This window comes from Phoxinus phoxinus (assembly GCF_949152265.1).
Source record: "Phoxinus phoxinus genome assembly, chromosome: 25".
NCBI classification, from domain to species: Eukaryota; Metazoa; Chordata; class Actinopteri; order Cypriniformes; family Leuciscidae; genus Phoxinus; species Phoxinus phoxinus.
This window is the reverse complement of record NC_136900.1, coordinates 5,796,188-5,818,435: the sequence shown is the minus strand read 5'-3', so window position 1 is coordinate 5,818,435 and position 22,248 is coordinate 5,796,188. Positions and strand designations below refer to the sequence as shown.

Here is a 22,248-nt window from a genome sequence, read left to right as displayed (position 1 = left end):
TCTTTTACACTATATTTTAGTAGTATTAGCATGGATTGTTTAAGGCAAATGACATAGATATAAGAATTAATACCACACAAGCTTAACTAAAAAAAATTCTCAACCGCTTAGAATGTGAATGAGAACCTGGAATGAGAAACCTAGGTTCAGGGCCCAGTTGTTCAAAAAAAGTTTTATCTGGATCAGAATGATCTTGATTTGGAAATCCCATTGTTTGCTATCCAGGATCAGGTAATCCATAACTGTTCATAAACACATCAGATTTCCAGTGCTCCAAATGGTTTTACATTTCACAATTGTAGGCTACTAACTATGAAAAGAACAACAGATTAGTCAGTGTGGGGTCAATTTAGTGCTCATTTAGTCCGTTTTCAATTTCATTTAAACATCTGACCCATATGCACTAAACACGGTGATGGAAAAATATGAGATGGGAGAAAAAATATATAGTTCACTGCGTTGAGCTCTTGCTAAAAAAGTCACTTGTTAAGAACTCAAAAGTTTTGAGAGTGAATGCAAAGTTTCTTAGGTGGACACAAAACATTTGCAAGACAACACAAAAGCATTCAAATATATTTTCCTTTCATCTCATATTTTTCCCCCTTCACCATGTCCCTTTAGGGGCTCCGTAGCCCCTCATGTGACTCACAACAAAAACACACACACACACATATACATGCAATAAGGGATGCAATAGTTAGAAACTGCTTTTGACTGGTTCATCTCTGATGATTGTGCCAATGTAGTTCATATTTAGGGATAAAAAAAACTTTTAATTAAATGTATCATTTTTGTTTAATATTGGCAGCTGTTTGGAGGATTATTTTATGGCATCAGAAAATGTTTATTTACTGCACTGAAAGGCACAGCCTAATGCCTTACTTCTACTTTATTACTTTAACGGTTAAACTAATAAAGACAAAATAAAAAATATAAATGTGTGTATATATTACATAATACAAATGTTGTATTTTTTGACCAATTTGAAAGTTTTATAAAATTTTAGTTCTTTAAATTCACCCTTCTGCTGAGATCAGAATAATCCGAAGGGATCCCAATCTTACAAACAAACAAAAAGTAACAACACATAATGATCGTTTTATGATCTAATCTGATTTCAGAATCTTTCTTTTTCTTGAAAAACCCATTTTCAAGATCTGATCCAATCCAATAACTGAAATCTCATATCACTTTTGAACTACTGGGCCCATCTCTTTTCTACAATTTGCACAATAACTAAATGAACATGGCTTGCTGATCAAAGCTGATGAGTTGAGACTAAATCTGTCACACGTACTGTATATCACATACATATCTATGACCTCATTGCATGTTTGTGATATCAGCTAAATTGGCAAATACTATACTAATGAAATAGGAATCACAATTTTACCAATCAACCAATCAAGTTTGGAAGTTATGAAGCTTGCTTAAATAAAGTTTATTTTCTATTTATGACTTTACATGTAAGAAATATGTAAAAATGGACATGCAAATGTAAATTTAGCAAAGATAAATGCAATTTATACATACAAATGTGCATATTATTTTCCTTGTGTACTAAAGTATTGACTTAAACCTGCTGTTGATATCTGTATCTAAAAGGCTTAGACAAAGAAAAAAAAACATTCAGACAAAACTTATATTCTTTTATTATATAGTAAGCAGTCAATGTCAACATAAAAATAGAACAAAAATGTAATTTGTATATAAGAAAATTTTTTCAAGGTTTCAAGGACTGGCATGGTAAAACAAAATATCTAAACATTTTGACCAGTACACACGTTTCCGTTTCCGGACCCCAGCCTGGTACCATCCGCGGGACATAATTGCAGAGTTTGAACGTTTCTAAGGGTACGTTTACATGACAGCGATGTACTAAAAACGGAAACGTTTTTCACACGGATCCGTGAAAACGATCCGGATCTGATGAAGGACCTGCGCCTGGACACGACGACAACGCAGTCCTGAAGTGTCAACTAGGCCTATATAGTCTCTCCCCTGTGAAGGCTTCCCTTTACCTCTGTACAGATAAAACGCTGTCGGGATAATTCCGGTTCACGTGGCTATGCGGAAGCGATAATTCTGTATTATACATTTTTCAAGGCTTGTACCTTGGAACTTATTTCATGGTTTGCGTTCTCGAGCGACCAGGCACTGTTTTGTGCAAATGAGCGGCCGGATCACATTAAAGGACAAGTTCGGTATTTTACACTTAAAGCCCTGTTTTCAGGTCGTTTCTGATGAAATAGAACGGTTAAGACTGAAATTTGGACAGATGCTGCTGTCCCGAGAATTTTCGGTTTCTTTCGCTTTCCCCCCACCTCCACAATGGCTGCATAGGTGCACTGGAATATCCTTCCTAAAACGCATTAAACTTTCGTTTACAAAGCCAATGTGGAGGTGGGGGGAAAGCGAAAGAAACCGAAAATTCTCGGGACAGCAGCATCTGTCCAAATTTCAGTCTTAACTGTTCTATTTCATCAGAAACCATCTGAAAACAGGGCTTTAAAGGGATAGACCACTTAAAAATGAAAATTCTGTCATCATATACTCACCCTCAAGTTGTTTCAAACCTGTATGAATTTCTTTCTTCTGCTGAACACAAAGGAAGATATTTTGAAAAATGTCAGTAACAAAACAGTTACCAGGTCCCATTGACTTCCATAGTAAGAAAAAAATACTATGGAAGTCAATGGGACCATCTCTGATGACTATTTTGAGTGTTTAGGATTTTTTTCTTTTACAAAGTACAACGGCTGCCTCGTTGGAAAAGTATAACTGTTCCAAAAAAGTATTATTCAGTCCTCCGATGGGGAGTGTGGCGAGCAGGACGAGGTCGAGGGACGTGAGAGCGGCGCGAGACCGGTGTCGCTCATCAGTAATCACGCCACCGGTCTCGCGCCGCTCTCACGTCCCTCGACCTCGTCCTGCTCGCCACAGGGAGGAAATAGAGACCGTTTTCGTATCAACGTATCTTTTGATTTGCATGTTTTTTAAATCATGTTTAAAAAGTTTGGGCCTCTTTATCTCTGTATTCGAGTCACATTTGCTAGGTGATATCGCAGACAGAAGAGAGTATCCGTTCGTTATGCCTATACCCAACAACACTGAATTGCTGAGTCTTAATGGGAGAAAATGTGAAGTCAGCTGATTCACAGACGGATGAGAACACAAGTACTGACTCACAGGCTTCCTCATCATCAATTCAAAATCTTCCCCACACAAAGTAAGGGAGTTTCAGTAGAAGCACTTGGATCAAATATCCACTGGTAAAGCTCATCCAACAGTCATCTCCTTCAGCGGGTGGACAGAAGTTAAGTTACCAGGCCCATCCAGCGTAACCAGTTCTGCTTCTGCCAGTCCCAGCTGCTAGTGAATTTAGGGATTGTAGAGATGCAGATTAAAACGAGAACAAGAACAGGATGGCTGCTATTGCAAAAGTTAAGGTTATAATGCTGCCTTCACATGCTATTGGAATTATTGTAAATATCCTAATCAGAAATTGGACATGAACGGCCTCTCAAGACATATTTATGACTGGGAAACTCTGAGATAATTTTGATTCCCGAGTTTCCGAGTTGTGCGGGCCATAATTTGTAAACATACCGGAAAAGAGAACTATTGCTGGAGTGACTGTTAAGTTGTATTTGTTTTTACCACAACATCTACAGTACATTGCTTTTTCTTGCCATTAGTCATGTATTTACATATTTAAATAACCATTTCCTGCAATGTTGTATGTATGTTACACAGCGAAAACATCCTTTATGTGACCAAAATTCCAGAATCGTCAGCAAACTGACAATAACACGGTGACTGTACACAATAGCAGATAATGTTTATATGGTTGTCAATGAATGGGAGGCTACATTTTATTTAAAGTTGGTTATTGACTAAATATCTTCAGTACATTTAAGATTTTCCCAAGGCAAGAATGAAATTAATTCCTATTCTTTCCAACGACAAAGCACTTGAATGTGACAAACGTCTCTGGTTACGTATGTAACCTTAGTTCCCTGAGAGGGAACGAAACGCTGCGTTTACGCAATGGGAACACTTCCAAGTGTCTCGTCATGAAGCACATGTATAATCAGTCCAATGAATGAGCAGGACGTCAGGTGACGTCATAGACCAGGAAACTATAAATCACCCCTGAACGCAGAGCGTGACAGCTTCTGAAAAACCTGAAGCAAGTCGATCAGGGCATGCAGGAAGTATGGCAGGCGAACGCAGCGTTTCGTTCCCTCTCAGGGAACTAAGGTTACATACGTAACCAGAGACGTTCCCTATCAAGGGAACTCCCGCTGCGTTTACGCAATGGGAACCCCATACCCACTACGCCATAATTACAAGTGCCCGTTCTGTGTGAGTCCTGCGCACACTAAGAAGCGAGCAACCTCGCCCCCGGAGTGGAGAGGTCTAAATCATAAAATTCGACAAATGTATGCGGTGAGGACCAGCCTGCCGCATTACAAACGTCATGAAGGGAAACTCCCGAAATCAAAGCCGTAGAGGCAGCCATACTCCTTGTAGAATGAGCACGGACAGCCAAAGGTGAAGGCTGTCCGACTGCTTGATAAGCAAGTGAGATGAGCAAGACTACCCACTTGCTCATAACCTGTTTCGATGCAGGGCAACCCTTCTTGGTTGAACCGAAGAAGACAAATAACTGCTCTGATCTACGCCACAGGGCAGCTCTGTGAACGTAGGCATCCAAAGCCCGAACTGGACACAACAGATTTAGTCTTTCCTGATCTGGGGTATTAAAAGTTGGACGACAGAAGGCCTGCAGCACAATTGGGCCTGCAACATTAGTCAGTATTTTAGGAATGTAACCCGGCCTAGGGTGAAGAAATGCCTTAACCATACCAGGTGCAAATTCTAGGCATGTTGGAGCAACCGACAGGGCCTGCAAATCTCCAATTCTCTTAATTGAAGAAATGGCAAGTACGAATAAAGTTTTTAGTGTAAGGAACTTTTCTGAAACCTCTTCAATAGGCTCGAAGGGGGCCAGGGCCAGACCCTCAAGTACAATGGCCAAATCCCAAGCCGGCGCTCTAGAGTGCAGTGCAGGCCTCAGCCTCAATGTGCCACGGAGAAAACGATTAACCAAAGGATCTCTCCCCAGAGAAGTAGCCCCCAGAGGGGTGAGATATGCCGATATAGCTGCTACGTACACCTTTAAAGTGGAAGGAGATAATCCAGCAGAGAAACGGTCTTGAAGGAAATCGAGAACTGTACCCACCGGGCAGTTAACAGGATCCAAATTACGTTCTCCACACCAGGTAGAGAATAATTTCCATTTCAAAGCATAAAGTTTTCTCGTGGAGGGAGCTCTGGATTGCAGGATGGTCTCCACGACCTCAGTCGAGAGACCGGATTCTATGAGCTGGGCCCCCTCAGAGGCCAAGCCCACAGTCTCCACAACTCTGAGTGAGGGTAAAATATTGTGCCCCTTGCTTGGGACAGCAGGTCCCTCCTGACAGGAATCTCCAACGGAGAGCCGTCCAGAAGAGACACTAGATCCGAGAACCAAACTCGGGCCGGCCAATATGGGGCTACTAACAATAGATGAGCCCCTTCCCGGCGAACCCTCTCCAGAACTCCCGGGAGCATTGATACCGGGGGGAAGGCGTACAGTTGTGACCTCGGCCACACCTGTACCATGGCATCCAGTCCGAGAGGAGCTGGATGAGTGAGGGAGAACCACAGCGGACAATGGGTTGTATCGTACGATGCAAAAAGATCGATCTCTGCTCGACCAAAGTTCTCCCATAGGAGCTCCACCACTTCGGGGTGAAGTCTCCACTCCCCGGGCCTCAGCCCCTGCCTCGACAGGATATCTGCACCCACATTCAGATGCCCTAGAATATAAACTGCCCTGAGAGACAGCAATTTCCCCTGGGCCCATAGGAGGATCTGATGAGCCAGTTTGCACAGTATACGAGACCTCAGACCCCCCTGATAGTTGATGTAAGAAACCACCGACATGTTGTCTGACCGGACAAGCACATGGTGGCCTCTCAGGTCCGGCAGGAAGTATTTGAGAGCATGAAATACCGCCATCATTTCTAGCCGATTTATGTGCCAAGAGAGCTGATGGTCCTGCCAAAGACCGGTCGCCGAGCGGCCACTCATGACCGCCCCCCATCCTGTGAGGGATGCATCCTTCGATAGCGTTAAGCGTCGACAAGAAGCCCCCAACACTGGGCCCTGGGCGAGGAACCAAGGCTTCTTCCACATGACCAAGGCACGTAGGCAGCGCCGCGTGACCTTGATCATGCGGAAAGGATTTCCCCTCGGAGAAAACCCCTTGGTCCTGAGCCACCACTGCAGGGGTCTCATGTACAGAAGGCCAAAAGTTATCACGTTGGACGCAGCTGCCATGAGACCCAACAATCTCTGAAACTGTTTCACAGTGTGTGACTGGCCTAGTTTCACTCTTTTTACGGCTGTGAGAATCGCAGAGATACGTGCTGGAGACAATCGTGCTTGCATGGTTGTCGAATCCCACACCACCCCTAGATAAGTGGTCCTCTGAGCTGGGAGGAGCACACTTTTCTTGGCGTTTAACCGTAACCCCAACAACTTTATATGAGACAGAACGACATCTCGATGCCGAACTGCCAACTGCTCGGATTGAGCTAGAATCAACCAGTCGTCGTGTAATTTAATACGTGAATGCCCTGGAGTCTCAGAGGAGCCAGAGCTGCATCCACGCATTTTGTAAATGTGCGGGGTGATAATCCTAGGCCGAACGGAAGAACCCGATTTTGGTATGCTTCGCCCCCGAAAGCAAACCTCAGGAACTTCCTGTGATGAGGATGGATAGACACATGGAAGTACGCGTCCTTCAAGTCTATTGTGACAAACCAGTCCTCGGACTGAATCTGTGACACAATCTGTTTTAGCGTTAGCATTTTGAACTTGAGTTTCTGAACTCTGCTGTTTAAATGACGCAGGTCTAGAATCGGACGCAACCCTCCATCCTTATTCGGAACGATGAAGTAATGGCTGTAAAACCCTGACTCTCTGCTGGTAGGAGAAACCTTCTCTATAGCTCCCTTTTGAAGAAGTGTCAGTACTTCCTGCTCCATGACCAGAGCCTGCTCTGGGTCCACTACTGTGGAGAGGACCCCTAGAAATCTGGGTGGACGAAAACCGAACTGAATTCTGTAACCCTTTTCTACTATACGCTAGACCCACTGAGAAATATTTGGCAGAAGTTTCCACGCTGCCAGAAATTCCACTAAGGGAACCAGTCTCTCGAGACTGGCCTCTGGATTTGGTTGAACAGTCACTTCGACGCCCTGAAACGGCAAACCGGCAGGGAACAACCGAACTGACCGCTCCACGACCCTCCTCGGAGGATCGTATGGGGACGCTGACACCACGGTGCCCTGTAACGGCGAACCGGCAGGGAACAACCGTTGTGGCAGCGCTGCGACTTTCCTCAGAAAGTCGCCCCCCAGAGGGCGCCGAGGAGGAACGATTTCTCGAAACCGTCCCTCCCCGGAGGGGACCACCCTCAGAAGTTTGACACCATAGGCGTCAGGACTTCTTCTTCTTAGACCAAGCCTTCTTAGATATGTCAGTCCTCAGATCTTGCCTATCACCAGATGGCCTGGCCTGCGACCGCCACCCAGACCCCCCAGGTTGTGGAGGAGCCCGAGCGGCGACGCTACGTTTCTGTTGCACTCTGTGCTGTGAGGAGCTCGTAGACGGCCGAGGCTGCTCTGATTTAATGATTTTACGAAAAGCAGTCTCGGGGGCATCAGATCGGCGAGGAAGAAACTTCTGGAACGCTGCAGATTGCTTTTTTGTTTCTTGAAACCTATCAACGACACAATTTATGGCATCGCCGAACAGACTTGTAGGAGAAAGCGGGGCGTCCAGAAGAACAGATCTATCTTTATCTTTGATTTCAGAAATATTTAACCATAAATGGCGCTCCGTGGCCACCAGGGCTGCCATAGACCGGCCCACTGATTTGGCCATCTCCTTGGTGGCACGGAGAGATAAATCTGTCGCGCAACGCAATTCTCGAATTGCGTCAGAGCTAACTTCCTCACTTTGATCGATATCCCTCAGCAGGTCGGCTTGATAAGCTTGCAAAATAGACATTGTATGCAAGCACGCTGCTGCCTGACCTGCTGCCGAAAACGCTTTACCCACAAACGATGATGTAGCTTTTAATGGTTTAGTGGGTAATGTCGGGGCTTTCAGTGATGACGCTGACTCGGGAGAGAGATAGCTCGCAAGCGTATCTTCAGCCTGAGGCATTGTCACGTAACCAAAATCTTTAATACCTTTAACATTACTATAAATAGATGTTTGGGGATTAAAAACTCTGAAAGATACCGGTTTATTCCACGATTTCGACACCTCAGTGTGGAGATCGGGAAAAAACGGGAGTTCCCGACGGGGAGGCTGTGATCTAGATGGAAAATAGCGATCATCTAGTAAACTCTTTTTAGAATCACATTCAAAATCATCGGCTGGCCAGTCAATATTTAATTTAGCTACAGCGCGAGATAAAACCTACATAAGCTCCTCATCACAAGAGGTATGAGCTGGCGAAAACTCATAATCCCCTGTATCAACACTGACAGCGTCCAATTCCTCGGAACTGGATAGCTGCGGCATTGGTGCCTCAACCCGGGGAGAAGAAACCGCAGGGCGGGCTTCCCCCTGGGCAGAGACACTGGATCCAGCAGGTAAAGGCTGAGATAGGGCGGTGCCCGTCTCAAACCCCGCTGCTAGATCCATCTGCGAACCCCAAGATACGTTTCGCCGCTGTGCCTCGGCAGCAGCGGGACCCGTACCTCGGGGAGCGCGGACCGAAGCGTCCTCCTCAAAGAACGCCCGGCGAGAGCGGAGCGTCCTCACGGACAGCAGCTCGCAATGCTCACAGTCAGCTCCCTCGAGAACTGACTGGGCATGCTCCACTCCCAAACAAGCAACACAAAGCTGATGTGTGTCCCCACCCGTGATGTAACGAGGGCAGGGAACAACACAACGCTTGAAATCTTGCTTGCTCGCCATAATATATATATTGAGTGTGTTTGTAGGAGTTCCTTGATAGGGAACTCATTATTATGACAGGGGTCAACACAAGATTTTTCCAGCTTGGGTCAGTTGTCAGATTTGTGTAAATTCATATTTATAAAAGTATTCATATCATATATTTAAATGTTAAAATAGTTTCTTTACCTTTGTCTAGATTTTTTTAAAGGCAACACCTTGTGGTACCATCCCAAACGAGTCACAAAATCACCATCACTAACCTTTACCTGACCTGCCCATCTCAACCCGAGCCTTTAGCAACTTTAGAAACGGCTAAATACACATCTTTTTCATCAACACGTGACACATTAATCACAACACTTACTATTCTATAATATTTTTATTCTATTCTATCTATTTATATTTTATATATACATTGGGGAGAACAAGTATTTGATACACTGCCGATTTTGCAGGTTTTCCCACTTACAAAGCATGTAGAGGTCTGTAATTTGTATCATGGGTAGTACTCTTCAACTGTGAGTGACGGAATCTAAAACAAAAATCCAGAAAATCACATTGTATGATTTTTAAGTAATTAATTAGCATTTTATTGCTTGACATAAGTATTTGATACATCAGAAAAGCAGAACTTAATATTTGGTACAGAAACCTTTGTTTGCAATTACAGAGATCATACATTTCCTGTAGTTCTTGACCAGGTTTGCACACACTGCAAGCAGGGATTTTGGCCCTTTCAGCTGCCTCCAAAGATTTTCTATTGGGTTCAGGTCAAGACAAGTTTATATGCTTAGCTTGCACAAATCTTTAGTTTACATAGTTGAGAGCAATTTCATATGTACAGTAAGGCAAATGTGGCATTGCAATCATAAACCTTTAAATTTTTTTTATTATCATTTCTTGTATTTGTATTCACTTAAAATGGTTCTGACACTAGTACAGTGTTAGTAGATCAGTCGAGTTACAAAAACATCTAGAAATGTAAATGATGTTTTATTAACAAAGTTCGGGAGGACCACGTTCAGATAATTAACCCTCTGGGGTCTGAGGGGTTTTCTGCACTTCTCTCTCTCTCGCTCGCTCTGAGTCTCTCGCACGCACTTCTCTCTCTCTCTCGCTCGCTCGCTCTGCGTCTTTCGGGCGCACTTCTCTCTCTCTCTCGCTTGCTCGCTCTGCATCTTTCGCGCGCACTTCTCTCTCTCTCTCTCGCTCGCTCGCTCTGCGTCTTTCGCGCGGCAGAGAGGAGCAGCGTTTTAATTCAGTTAAGTACAGATATTATGTTGCTTCTCTAATTTTACATGCAAGTATTGCCGAAATCACAGCACAGATATTGTTTTTATCTTATGTGTATTTGATTTCATCAGACGACGGATCGATTATCAGGATTTTTGTCCAGATTAACATCTTGGAAGGGAAAGCTGGTTTTGTCTTAAAGGGGTGGTAAAGTATGATTTCACTTTTCTAACTTCAGTTAGTGTGAATTGTTGCTGTTTGAGCATAAACAACATCTGCAAAGTTACAATGCTCAAAGTTCAAAGCAAAGGGAGATATTGGCTTTTAAAGAAATTGTTTTTTAAGGACTACAACAAACGGCTGGTAGGGACTACACGACATTCCTCCGGGTTTAGTGACATCAGCAAGTCTAAAATGTGCATAAACCCCGCCCCTGGGAACATGCAGTCCATGTTGAGAAGAGGAAGAGTTGTTGTATGTACATTTGTGAGTCAGCTCAAACTTTAGCATCCATCTTTTCACATGCAATCGAAAGTCACTCTGTGTGCATCTCACAACAGTTCCTATACGAGCGATTTATAGATCATCATGACAGAATATCCTAATTGAAGATATTTAACTCCACATCAGCAACATACATTCATCAACTAACCATTCAGAGACGTCCTGTTGCAATCTACATGTTGTCACTTCTTCTTGAGTCTCTCCATCTTTGTCTGACTCCATCTTTGTCTGACAGAACAGTTTCTGTCATTTTAGCGTGTCTGCTGCATGAGGTAATCGCAGCTGCTAACACAGGCGAGCTCTTGAAACCCCGCCTCTGTGCAGCTCATTTGCATTTAAAGGGCCAGGCACAAAATGGTGCGTTTTTGCAAATCCTCAAACAGTGACAACTTTAACATGCTTTATAAAAAATATCTGTGGGGTATTTTGTGCTAAAACTTCACACACACACTCTGGGGACATCAGAGATTTATTTTACATCTTGTGAAAATGGCATTTTACCACCCCTTTAATGGGTCGCGTTTCAGTCACTATTTCATATCAATTCGTTCTTTCTCCCTTTCCCCCCGTGATTTTGTCTATATCGCGAATATAAGATGACCCCCCATTTTTCAGCCTATTTTTAGGACAAAAACCTTGTCTTATATTCGGGTATACGGTACTTAAACAGAGAATATTTGTTTTCGTTTTGAATCAGATCATTTAAAACTACACACTTAAATGTTTATAAAGATATAGAGCTCATAAATGTGTGACAAGTATTCGCTGAGTTTTGTTTATGTTTAGAGATGTGCTCAAGAAAAAAAGTTCACGAGACGGAGAGGCAGAAAGCACACCCGATTTAATTTCTTTATTTTACAAAGCACAACGTTTTGTTTTGATTGTAAGTGGACACATACAAAAGTAGACATCTCACTGATTCTTTTTTCATATTTATTAAGTCTGTATGACCATTAATGACGGAGTATTTTAAATTTATTTAGCTGCTATGTGGAAAAAATTGCGCAAATCACGCCGGCGTGATTGCCGACCCCAGAGGGTTAACACAAGTGGAGAGCACTCGGCAATCAATGATAAGAGGTATAGATTCAGAAGTCTCTCCTCAATCCATTGACAGTTTAGCAGCATCCCTCTACCACCTCTTCTCCACACTTCTAGTCCTAACCAATTACATACGGGGGGAGTACTATGGGTTTGGGCCGAACTCCGAGCTCGGAGCCCTTCCCTCAGGACAGCACGCCAAATACACATTAAACTTTACCCCCTCTAATTGTATGTTAGTGTGAACTCTTGAATTGACTGTTTTCTTCCTCTAATCTTTTCTTTCCTAGATGACAGTAATGCTAACTGTGCTTCTGCTGCTGATGGAAAGGTGAGACTATTATGGCACATTATATAATTATGTAATATTTGCGGTCTCCATCCACTAACAAACCCCATTTCTTCACCCTACATGTGTGCAGCTGGTTCAGTCCATGGGTGCTGCGATCTACGGTGCTTTGGACTGGGGACTGGATGACAGTGAGGAACGGGAATTGAGCACTCAGCTTGAACAGCTAATTGAGTTTATGGTCGGTGGTCAGGACTGCAGCGAATCTAAACATTGTGGCAGTAATGCAGCTAAAGACGAGGGCTACAGTGGTCAAGAGGAGGAGGAAGAAGAGGAAGAAGAAGGCAAAGTGCATGGCATTCATACTGTTCATCAGGTGATGACACTTTGTTCCCGCCGACTGGCAAATCCAGCTTTGGCACCAGAACACTACCAGGCTGTGTGTCGGGCGCTTTTCCTGGAAACCCTTGAGCTTCAGACCTTCCTCAGCAGGATAAGAGATGCCAAAGAGGTAAGAAGCCATACTGATTGAACCATGGTGCTCACATGGGTCATGTCTGAAATATGGGTCATATTTCTTGTAAAGAATATTTAATTTCATGCATCTTTAATTAAACATGTAACATTGAAATAAAAGTAGAAATTGTAGGGGGAAAAACACAATCAGTGGTTGGTTGCAAACTAAACTAAACTAAAACTAAATAAATGTATTACACATCATTTCTGATATCATTCAGTAGAGAAAAAACTATAAATGCAACTAAACATATAACTAAACATATGCATAGTCAAAATAGTCAAATAAAAAGCCTCATCTTTTAAAAGAGAGGAGAAAGTCTTTGATTTTGTTATCAAAGTTCTTGTGAAATTAGATTGATGACAACAGGTACAGGTAGCATGACTTGCCTTCATCCTTGAAAATCATGAACAAAACTATGTAAGGTATAAGTGTCATGATTGATACAAAGAGGCTTTAATCAACACAGGGAATACACAAAACAAAATACTATGACACTGAACTGTGGGGTTTTACATCATACACAGATAATGATCAAACAAGGAACATGTGAGAACTAATTAGAATCCTAGAAACAAATGAATGAGAAGTCAGGCAAAGCCGGTGACAAAGAAAACCATAACTTGTAAACTATACAGAACATGATAATGAAACTATTAAACTAAATAAGACATGAAAATGAAATGATAACCCACCCCCCGGGAAGCGTGTCCTTGCAGAGCAAAAAAACAACAAAGACGGGAAGGAGGAGGCTCCAGAGGAGGATGAGGATCTAGAGACAAAGGTGACCGATAGGGCCTGACAGATGAAAACACCAAAGTAGAAATGATGAAGGGGGAAGCCAGGCAGGAGGCGATGGAGCCAGGGGATGACCCAGAGCAGAGACAGGATGAAGGTCCATGACAGATCTAATCGAGGGAGGAGCCCGGAAAGAACCAAAGTCAGACTGACTGAGGTGACGACGTGATTAGTGGAGACCCAAGCGGAGCTGAGGAGACGTAGACCCAGGGTGACACGAAAGGCCTGGGGGCCAAGGTGGAGCTGCAGGCGTGCATGGCCGAGGTGACGGAGCAGATGACTGGGAAGCCCAAGGATGATCTGATCAGCAGGGTAGAGGCAACAAGGGAGGGGCAGAGGGGCTAAATGGAGACAGCAGAGGAACTAGATGACTTTGGCAGAGGAGAGGAAGAGGGAAGCGTGGGTGGGGCCATCTGCGACAAAGGAGATTTGGAGTTGGACAGAATCAATGGCGACAAAGTTGACTTGGAGCTAGGCAAAGCCAATGGAGATGAGGGTGACTCAGAGATGGTCTGATTCAATGGTGACGCAGATGACTTGGGACTAGGCTGAACTGGCAGAGACAAAGATGACTAAGGACTGGGCTGAACTAGGAGAGACGAAGACATCTTGGGACTGGGCTGAACCAGTGGTGATGAAGATGACCTGGGAGTGGGCTGAACCAGCAGATACGAAGACAGCTTGTGACTGGGCTGAACCAGTGGTGACAATGGCGGAAACAGAGGGAAGGAGGAGCATGGCAGAGCCAGAAGGGTGAAGATTCAAGGCAAAGACAAAGATCTGTAAGTCTAAAGTAAAGTCAGGGTGACGATGGACCGGCGAAGCCTGAGTGAAGACAGACCACAGTGAAGGAGGGATCACGGAGGGATCCTCAGAACAACACAGTGCTGACAACCGGGAAGCCCAAGGTGGATCTGAGAAGCAGGGCAGATGCACAGAGGAGCCATGCAGAGGAGCTGGGCAAAGACAATAGGGACACAGGAGACTTGGAGCTTGGCAAATCCAATGGAGACAAGGGTGACTTGGAGCTGGTCTTATTTAATAGGGATGAAGACGACTTGGGACTGGGCTTAACCAGCAGAGAAAAAAGACGCCTTGGGACTGGGCTGAACCAGCAGAGACAAAGACGACTTGGGACTTGACGGGACCAGCAGAGACTGTAGACCATACAACATTTCATCATTCAGCTCATCAAATAATACATTATTGGGGACCCTCAGCAAAGACCACAAGAACCAGACAAGTACTCTGCACAGACCTATGACCAGCTTCATCTCCATACTGGTGTGATGAATCCGATCTTCAAGCAAAAGCTTCGACCGCTCACTGAGGCTGGTGTTGAAGAATACACAGAATGAGCAGTTGGAGTAATGAGTGAAGCATGTCAGATCCATGAAGTCTCTTGTATGATCCTTGAGGGAGCGATCACACTTTATGAGAAGAAGCAGGCAGACTCGTTATGAGGGTTCGGTGTTCTGTCACAGGTGTTGTGTTGTTCAAATTCGAAGAACGACGCATGACACAGAATATCCGATACAAAGATACTTTAATCAACACAGGGAATACAATGAACATTGATGACATTAACTGAGGGAGAACTCAATTAATGAGAACTCATGACAATGAAACAAACTAAACAAGACATGATAATGAAACTAAAAGTAACATGACTGTGACAAAAAGAAAAAAACAGCTAAGACTTAGTGAGTACTCACACTAGGGATGGTTGCCTTGTACCGTGCCCTGACTTGATTCCCTGAAGGAAGGAACAGAGGACGTAGTCGACGTCGACTGAATGGGGATCACGCTTAGGGAGCCTGTCTTCTTCGTACTACTATTTAATCAAGCCAATTCAACATTGGTGTGCATGATTACACACTCCGCCCCGCAGCACGGGTATAAACATGGAAGTGGACACGCACCAGTTGCTTTTTCGCTGAGGAGCGACATATGGGATCACCATAGGGATCGCAACATATAGACCCAGCCTAGCACAAGTTCTACCAGTGCATATGAGTGGTAGACCTGGCGACGGATGCGGCGGAGCGTCCGAAGTCAGTGCTAGGCTGGGTCCATATGTTGCTCCACACAGAGGGTGTGGAGGAACTCAACAGGGTTCGGTTTAAGAGGAAACTCTACTGAAGCAAGAATTACACACATATCCAGTCCATAGGAGGGGAATGTCGCAGCAAGCCGACACTTCAAACCGGGCTCACAGTGAAACTGGCTTCATGAGAAGGGAGTCCACAGGAAGCACCGGTGCAACTCTAGGTGCCCAGCCCCCAACTCTAGAATATCTGTCAGCGAAGCACGCTGTGTCAACGCCTAGGCTGGAGCACACACTCAATTCAGAGGAGCTCACCACCTAGGTGGACACGTGCATCTTGGGATTTTCACCAAGATGAAGGCAGCCACCATTTCAGTGGGCCAACCTCGCTTGGAAAGGTCCTAAGGCTTGCGTTCTGTGCACGTATAACCGCAATGAAGCGGACGGACAGAGAAAGCCAGAGCTGGGTCTGCCTTCTCCGGGGCAGCGCTTGCAGGCTCACCACCTGGTCCCACCTTTAGGGAGAGGTAGGAACCTTGGGCACATATCCAGGCCAGGGTCTCAGCTCGGCCCGAATTCCAGGCACAACTCATTGACCGAAAGCGAGAAAGTCCCTACCCTAGTAGAGACCACGGGAGCAGGAGAATCTGTTTTTTTAAAAACAGAGTTTTTTAACTCACTGCCTGCAGTGACTCAGGGGCGGTCTCTGCAGTGCAGTAGCACCAGAGATAAGGCCCAAGAGGATAAAGAGGGGCGCAAGGCAGATTAATTTTCCTTGCTCCCTCAGTAACCTGACGATCAGGACATGTTTCCCATACAACTGCATCATGTGCGTCAAAAAATAGAGGCAGCATCATTTTGAGGGTGGAGGACACGGCCCTCACTCCAACCCATCTTGCAGGAAAGAGAGCACTGAAATGACTGAACGCCTTCAGGATCTCCTCACAGAGAGAAGACTCACTTAACGAATAGGTTCCACTTCTATTTGGCATAAGCAAAACTTCCCTTTTAGGGGTTGCTCTAGCAGAAGTGGTGGTGACTACTACATAAACCTGTGGCAGGTACCTGAACCTCTGCGTCCATTTTTAGGACCGGCCTGGAATCCCTCAAGGGGTCTGAATGCGGGTGCCATCATGCCCTGTCCCTGAGAATGTATTCAGGGGAAAGTCAGGAAGGGCTGTCGAGGGGAGCAAGTTGAAGCGAACTAAGTCTGGTTGGGCCAGTAAGGGGCAACTATCAAGACCTGCTCCACTCCTGTCCTAGCACAGTACATGCAAGCGACATGCGCACAAGACAGGAGCACTGCTCAACACTAGGTGTTAAGAAAATCACTGAGCTTCAGGAGCATCTCTGCTCAACACCTTGAGTGTGATGATAATCACTTAACTTGAGCGGGCACCAAGCGACAATGAATCACATAGCCGCTTTTGACAAGGCTCACTGAGGAACGCATTTCTGCGGGGCCCCTGGGACCAGCTAAGAGTCAGTGTCTGTCCAAGGGTTGTCCGCCCAGGAGCCTCTGAAAGTTATTTCAGTGGGACCCTTTCTCACTTCTGTATATCACCTACCGGACACACACTCTTCTTGAAGAGGCGTGTTAGACCGAGTCCATCTCCACACCGTAAAAGAGTTCCTCAGCCCGTGGGCGAGAATACTCTCTCAGTTGACCTGAAGACCCAACTGGCTATGGAGCACTCGAAGGGTAGGACTCTGTACTGATACTTCGAACCCTCAAACGCAACAGGCAGGATAGCCAGTGGTGCAGAAGGTTAGAGATCTGAAGTACATGTCGTTCAGGTCAAAAGCTGCAGACCATGCTTGGGGACGGGGCATTATGAAAAAATGCCTCTCTGTGTTAACAACTTGGACGGAGGCTTTCAAAAAAGGGCCCGTTTCATGTGACACAGGTGCAAGATGGTCATGACCCATCACATACTAGGTACAATGAAGAACGGGTTTATATAAACTGGCCTGGAGGAGTGGCTATATCGCATCCTTCGCCAATAGGACAGTGACATACGCGCACAAGACAGGAGCACTTCTCAACACTAGGTGTGAAAAATATCACTGAGCTTCAGTAGCATATCTGCTCAACACCTAAGTGTGATGACTATCACTGAACTTGAGCGGGCGCTGAGCGATAATGAATCACATAGCCGAGTCTGATGGTCACGGTCTGGTCCGGACTGGTTCGGAAGCCTTTTCTGCTTCTACGAACTAGGCCCAGAAGACCACAGACGTACCAGAGGTGGGGCAGCGAGGTAGAGGACAGGGACCCGGCTCACACTCAGGGTCTGTCACCACAAGATGCGTGAGAAGGCGGATGACCAGGTCCTTGAACGCATCGTGCTGCCGACTGGCGAACAAGAGGGGGCTGAGGGGTGCAAGGCAGGTCGCACACCGCCAGCCTCGCTGCTGCTGGGGCCCCGCGGAACCGGAGGCAGATGCAGGGGGACGCCCTCGGCGACAAGCAGGCGGAGGAACGGCGGGGTGGAGGCAACAGCGGGCCGCCGGGGCAGGATGTGTCAGGTGGCCTCCGTCGTCTGTGCCTGGGAGGCGGAGAGCTATGGGTGGCGGGTGCAGCTCTCCACCGCGCCGAACAACCGAACCTGGGAAATTGGGGAGTCCAGGAACCGAACCTTGTCCGCATCCGCCATCTCAACCAGGCTGAGCCTAAGATGGCGCTCCTGGACCACTAGAGTGGACATTGCTAGACCGACCGTGCACGCTGCAATGCTCATGTCTGTGAGGGCGAGGTCAGTAGCAGTGCGGAGCTCACTCATGAGCGCACGGTCTAGACTACCCTCATTGCATGTCCATGAGTGTCTTGGCCTGATAGACCTGCAACAACGCCATGGCATGCAAAAAGTAGGCGGCTTGTCCGCAAGCTTTGTAAGCTCTGACCGTCAAACCTGATGCGAGCTCACAGGTCTGCGAGGAGAGACAAGGATCCCTCAGATGCAGCGGCCATTGGACACAGGTGTGTCGCAACAGAATGCTCAACTGGAGGGATAGCTTCATAACCCTTCACCGCTCCTCTCTCAAGGGTAGCAAGGGGGGAAGAACCAGGCAGTTTTCGGCAGTAAAAGGTGCCTTTCACGACGTAGTAAGCCCTCCATGCACTTCGGGAAAGAAGGGCACTGGGGCGGCGGCTGTGAATCAGCACGGCCCGCATCAAACTATCAATCATTCAACCGAGACTAAGCTGAACACGGTAGAGGGTTCCACTCGAGCCCGACAGCCTCGGCAGCCCATTTTAGCATAGGTGACAGTTCTGGCTTGGGCAATGTTACGCTCCAAAGGGAGATAACGCTCTGGGGGAGCCCCTGGTGAAACGGCCGGCCCACCCATTACAGATGGACCAGCACGCTCCACGGGGGACTCCACCGGCTGCGGTGGAAGGGAGGAGTGAGGCATCCAACACTATCCTCCTATCACCCACCCCACGCGGCACCCGAGGCCGAGGCGTGGTAATGGGGACCCGCACTTTGTGGACAAAGGCGAGTCTTGGCCAAAACATCGCGACATGAACTGTCCACAAAAGCTGCTTCAGCGTGCTGTAAGCCCAAACATGTGATGCAACAATTGTGACCGTTTCAGAGAGAGACAGGGAACGAACGTATCCAGAAACGCACATGAATGACATCTTTTTTTTTCTTTTTTTTTGAAAAAGACGCAAACGCACCTGTGGTGTTCTTTTAGGAAATGAGATTGTCACCAGTGCCGGAGCACACAGGGAATGACCGCGGCAACACTGAATCAGCAAACTGAAACTGTGAAGCACTCACTTCTCGCCCTCTAACCAACCGTCAAACACACAAACAAATTGAAATTTTAATGCTGTTAAAACAGCAGTTGAGAGCTTAAGAAGCTTGCGATCACCGCTGCACTCGTGCTGTAGAAACACCAACACTGGAGGTCTTCCCGCAAGAACACCGGCACACTTGCTTGTTGTGTAAACTCCTTATGCAATTGCTCGCACCTCAATCAGCTCAGTCTCAAACAGTATAAATAAACCGAATATCTGATTTATTTTATCAATATATACAAATCTTCCCTTTAAATGATCTCTTGTAAATTGATACTCCATAACTGGCCCCCACATCCGGTTTCAACTCTGTGATAAGCTTCTGTTACTCGCTAGGAAATGCATTCTAATTGAGTGGATTCACTCTAGACCCCCTTCACTCTCACTCTGTTATCGAGAAATCTTCCGATATTTGCCTATGGAGAGACTAACCGCAGTGGTTAGGGGAGATATTACCATGTTTGAACAGGTTAGCAGATAAAGCTATGCCTTTTGCTGGCAAACCAAGTAAGAAAAACACAGGGTCAAAAGTTACGTTAAAAATATCACCCATTAGATCTTCATTCTTACTCTAGGTTTTTTCCCGTGCCAAATGAAATATGAAAACCTTCTTTCCAGATCAAGAATATTCTTCATGGGAAACATGGGAAAAGTGGTAACATTTGCATCGGATATAATATTCTGGGAAGGATATTTGTTTTAATGAGATTAATTATTTCCATCCAAGATAATAGGAAGGTTAAACCAACGTTCCAAATCATCTTTTATACTTTTAATAAGAGGGATTAAGTTAAGTTTCCATAGCTCTATTAGCTGACAGACGAATTCCAAAATATGTGAAGCCTGTTCTAGACAATTTAAAAGGACAATTTGACAGTGAGCTAGTACAGAAATCTTCCCTTAGGGGCATAACCTCTGATTTATCATAATTTATCTTATAAAAGTCTCCTGACATTAGAGGAAGTCAGCCTTTGTTGAATAAAACCTGTCTGGTTTTTAGCTGAGGGAGCAAAGTCTTGCTTAAAGCTTAGAGAGCAACTTACAGTCTACATTTTACAGGCTCACAGGTCTATAAGAACCGCATTAGTCAGATGGCTTCTTTTTTTCTGAATCAATGAAATATATGCTATGTTTAGTAGCAGATAGACAGCCCTTTTTAAACTAATCAATGTACATCTCTGTTAGAGGTCTTAAAATAAATGTACCAGTTTTTTTTTTTTTTTTTAGAACTTCTGGTCAAAACCATAAGAGCCCTGGATCCCTACCACCTTCCAAAGACTTACAGTAATTGCCTCTAGCACTTCTTCCTTTGAGATGGGCTTATTCAGGTCTGCCTGTTGCTCCTCAGATAGTCTAGGGAGTTTGATTTGGTTTAAAAAGGAATTATATGAATTTTATCAGAAAAACTTCTGATAAAAACTGTCTAATAATAGTGTTAATTTGTTTTGAATCATGAGTTGAACTGCCCTTGCCATCTTTGAGTGATTAAATCATGCTTATCTCATTCCTGCCTCTAGCCAATTGTGCTAGTAAATGACCTGGCTTATTGCTATATTCGTAAACCTCTACCTTGCAAAGAGCATTGAGGTCTCCGCCTTCCTAGTTAAGATTTGATTTAAGGCTGAGTGAGCTGCACCAAATTCTTTCCGCAAAACATGTGAGGGGTTTTAATAAACCTATTCTCTAAATCCTTAACAAGGTGTTCTAACTCAAGTTGTTTTTCCTTAAGATTCGTTTTCTGTGCTGCAGAATAAGTCAAGTCAAATCACCTTTATTTATATAGCGCTTTTTACAATACAGATTGTACCAAAACAGCTTCACAGTGATAACATGAAAATAATACAACAAAGTTTGTTTCTAGAAGAAAATTGCATCATCGTCCACCTTAAGTAAAGCAGATCAATAATATTGTTAAATATTAAATGTCCCCAACTAAGCAAGCCAAAAGCCAAAGGCAAAACAGTGGCAAGGAACCAAATCTCCATCAGGTGACAGAATGGAGAAAAAAACTTGCGAGAACCCAGGCTCATATGGAGGGCCAGTTCTCCTCTGGCCAACGAACGAACAGTGTATGATTTGATTCGGGCAGCATTACAGGTCAGAAGTCAGATTGGATCTGAACATTTAGAGTATTTATCTATTTCCATCTGGTTGGAAGTCGGAGTCATCACGCCGGTATGGAGACGGGTTTGTTGAGTATGGCTGTCGTGTCGATGAGGCCTTCACAGGGCTGATAAGGCTGGCACTTCAGGGATTCGTTGTGGATGGGTCCAGGCGCAGGTCCTCCATCTGATCTGGATATGGCCCAGATCTGGCTTACTTCAGTAAACCTCAGAATAAACAGAAAGACTAACATTAGCGTAGATGCCATTCTTCTTATGATGATCAGGTAAATCAGGTGTTATAGGAAGTGTCCCCAGTTCCGGCTGACCTAATGTATGCAGCCTAATAATAATTTAACTGATTTGAATAATAGAAATGTATAATGATCTATATGAATGCCAATTAAAAGAGATGTGTTTTTAGTCTAGATTTAAACTGACGAAGTGTGTCTGCTTCCCGGACAATGTTAGGAAGACTGTTCCAAAGTTTAGGTGCTAAATAGGAGAAGGATCTACCACCTGCAGTTGATTTTTGATATTCTAGGTATTATCAACTGGCCGGAACGGTTCTAGCATCACGTTTCCAGATGCTAGAAATGTGGCTTTCAAATTAAAGATTGGTATCAAAGAGCATCCCCAGGTTCCTAACCAACGACGAAGAATGGATAGAGCAGCCATCAATTGTTAGACAGTATTCTGCTAATAGAGATATAAAACACATTTTAAATCTTAATATTAAGAAGTGTGCATTGTGCAATAAAGAAGTACTTCAAATAAGGTGTCATTATATTGATATCAGTAAGTCTCAAGCGATATGTCAGTCAAAATGACCCAAGGCAGAGCTTACTAGGGAGACCGCAGCTTCACTGCGTCTGCCCA

General features: G+C 45.0%; 1 protein-coding gene across 4 annotated transcripts in view; it reads left to right on the top strand.

Annotated features, from left to right (window-relative positions):
- Positions 1 to 22,248, top strand: part of spire2 (spire-type actin nucleation factor 2) — a 114,405-nt gene that overhangs the window by 39,382 nt on the left and 52,775 nt on the right. For all 4 annotated transcript variants that reach the window (XR_013796428.1, XM_079603000.1, XM_079603001.1 and 1 more), the window contains 2 exons: positions 12,099 to 12,139; positions 12,231 to 12,608. Coding sequence is in view for 3 of the 4 variants with exons in the window: in XM_079603000.1 (XP_079459126.1) it covers positions 12,099 to 12,139; positions 12,231 to 12,608 (419 nt within the window). In the remaining variant the exon portion in view is untranslated. The remainder of the gene's footprint in view (positions 1 to 12,098; positions 12,140 to 12,230; positions 12,609 to 22,248) is intronic.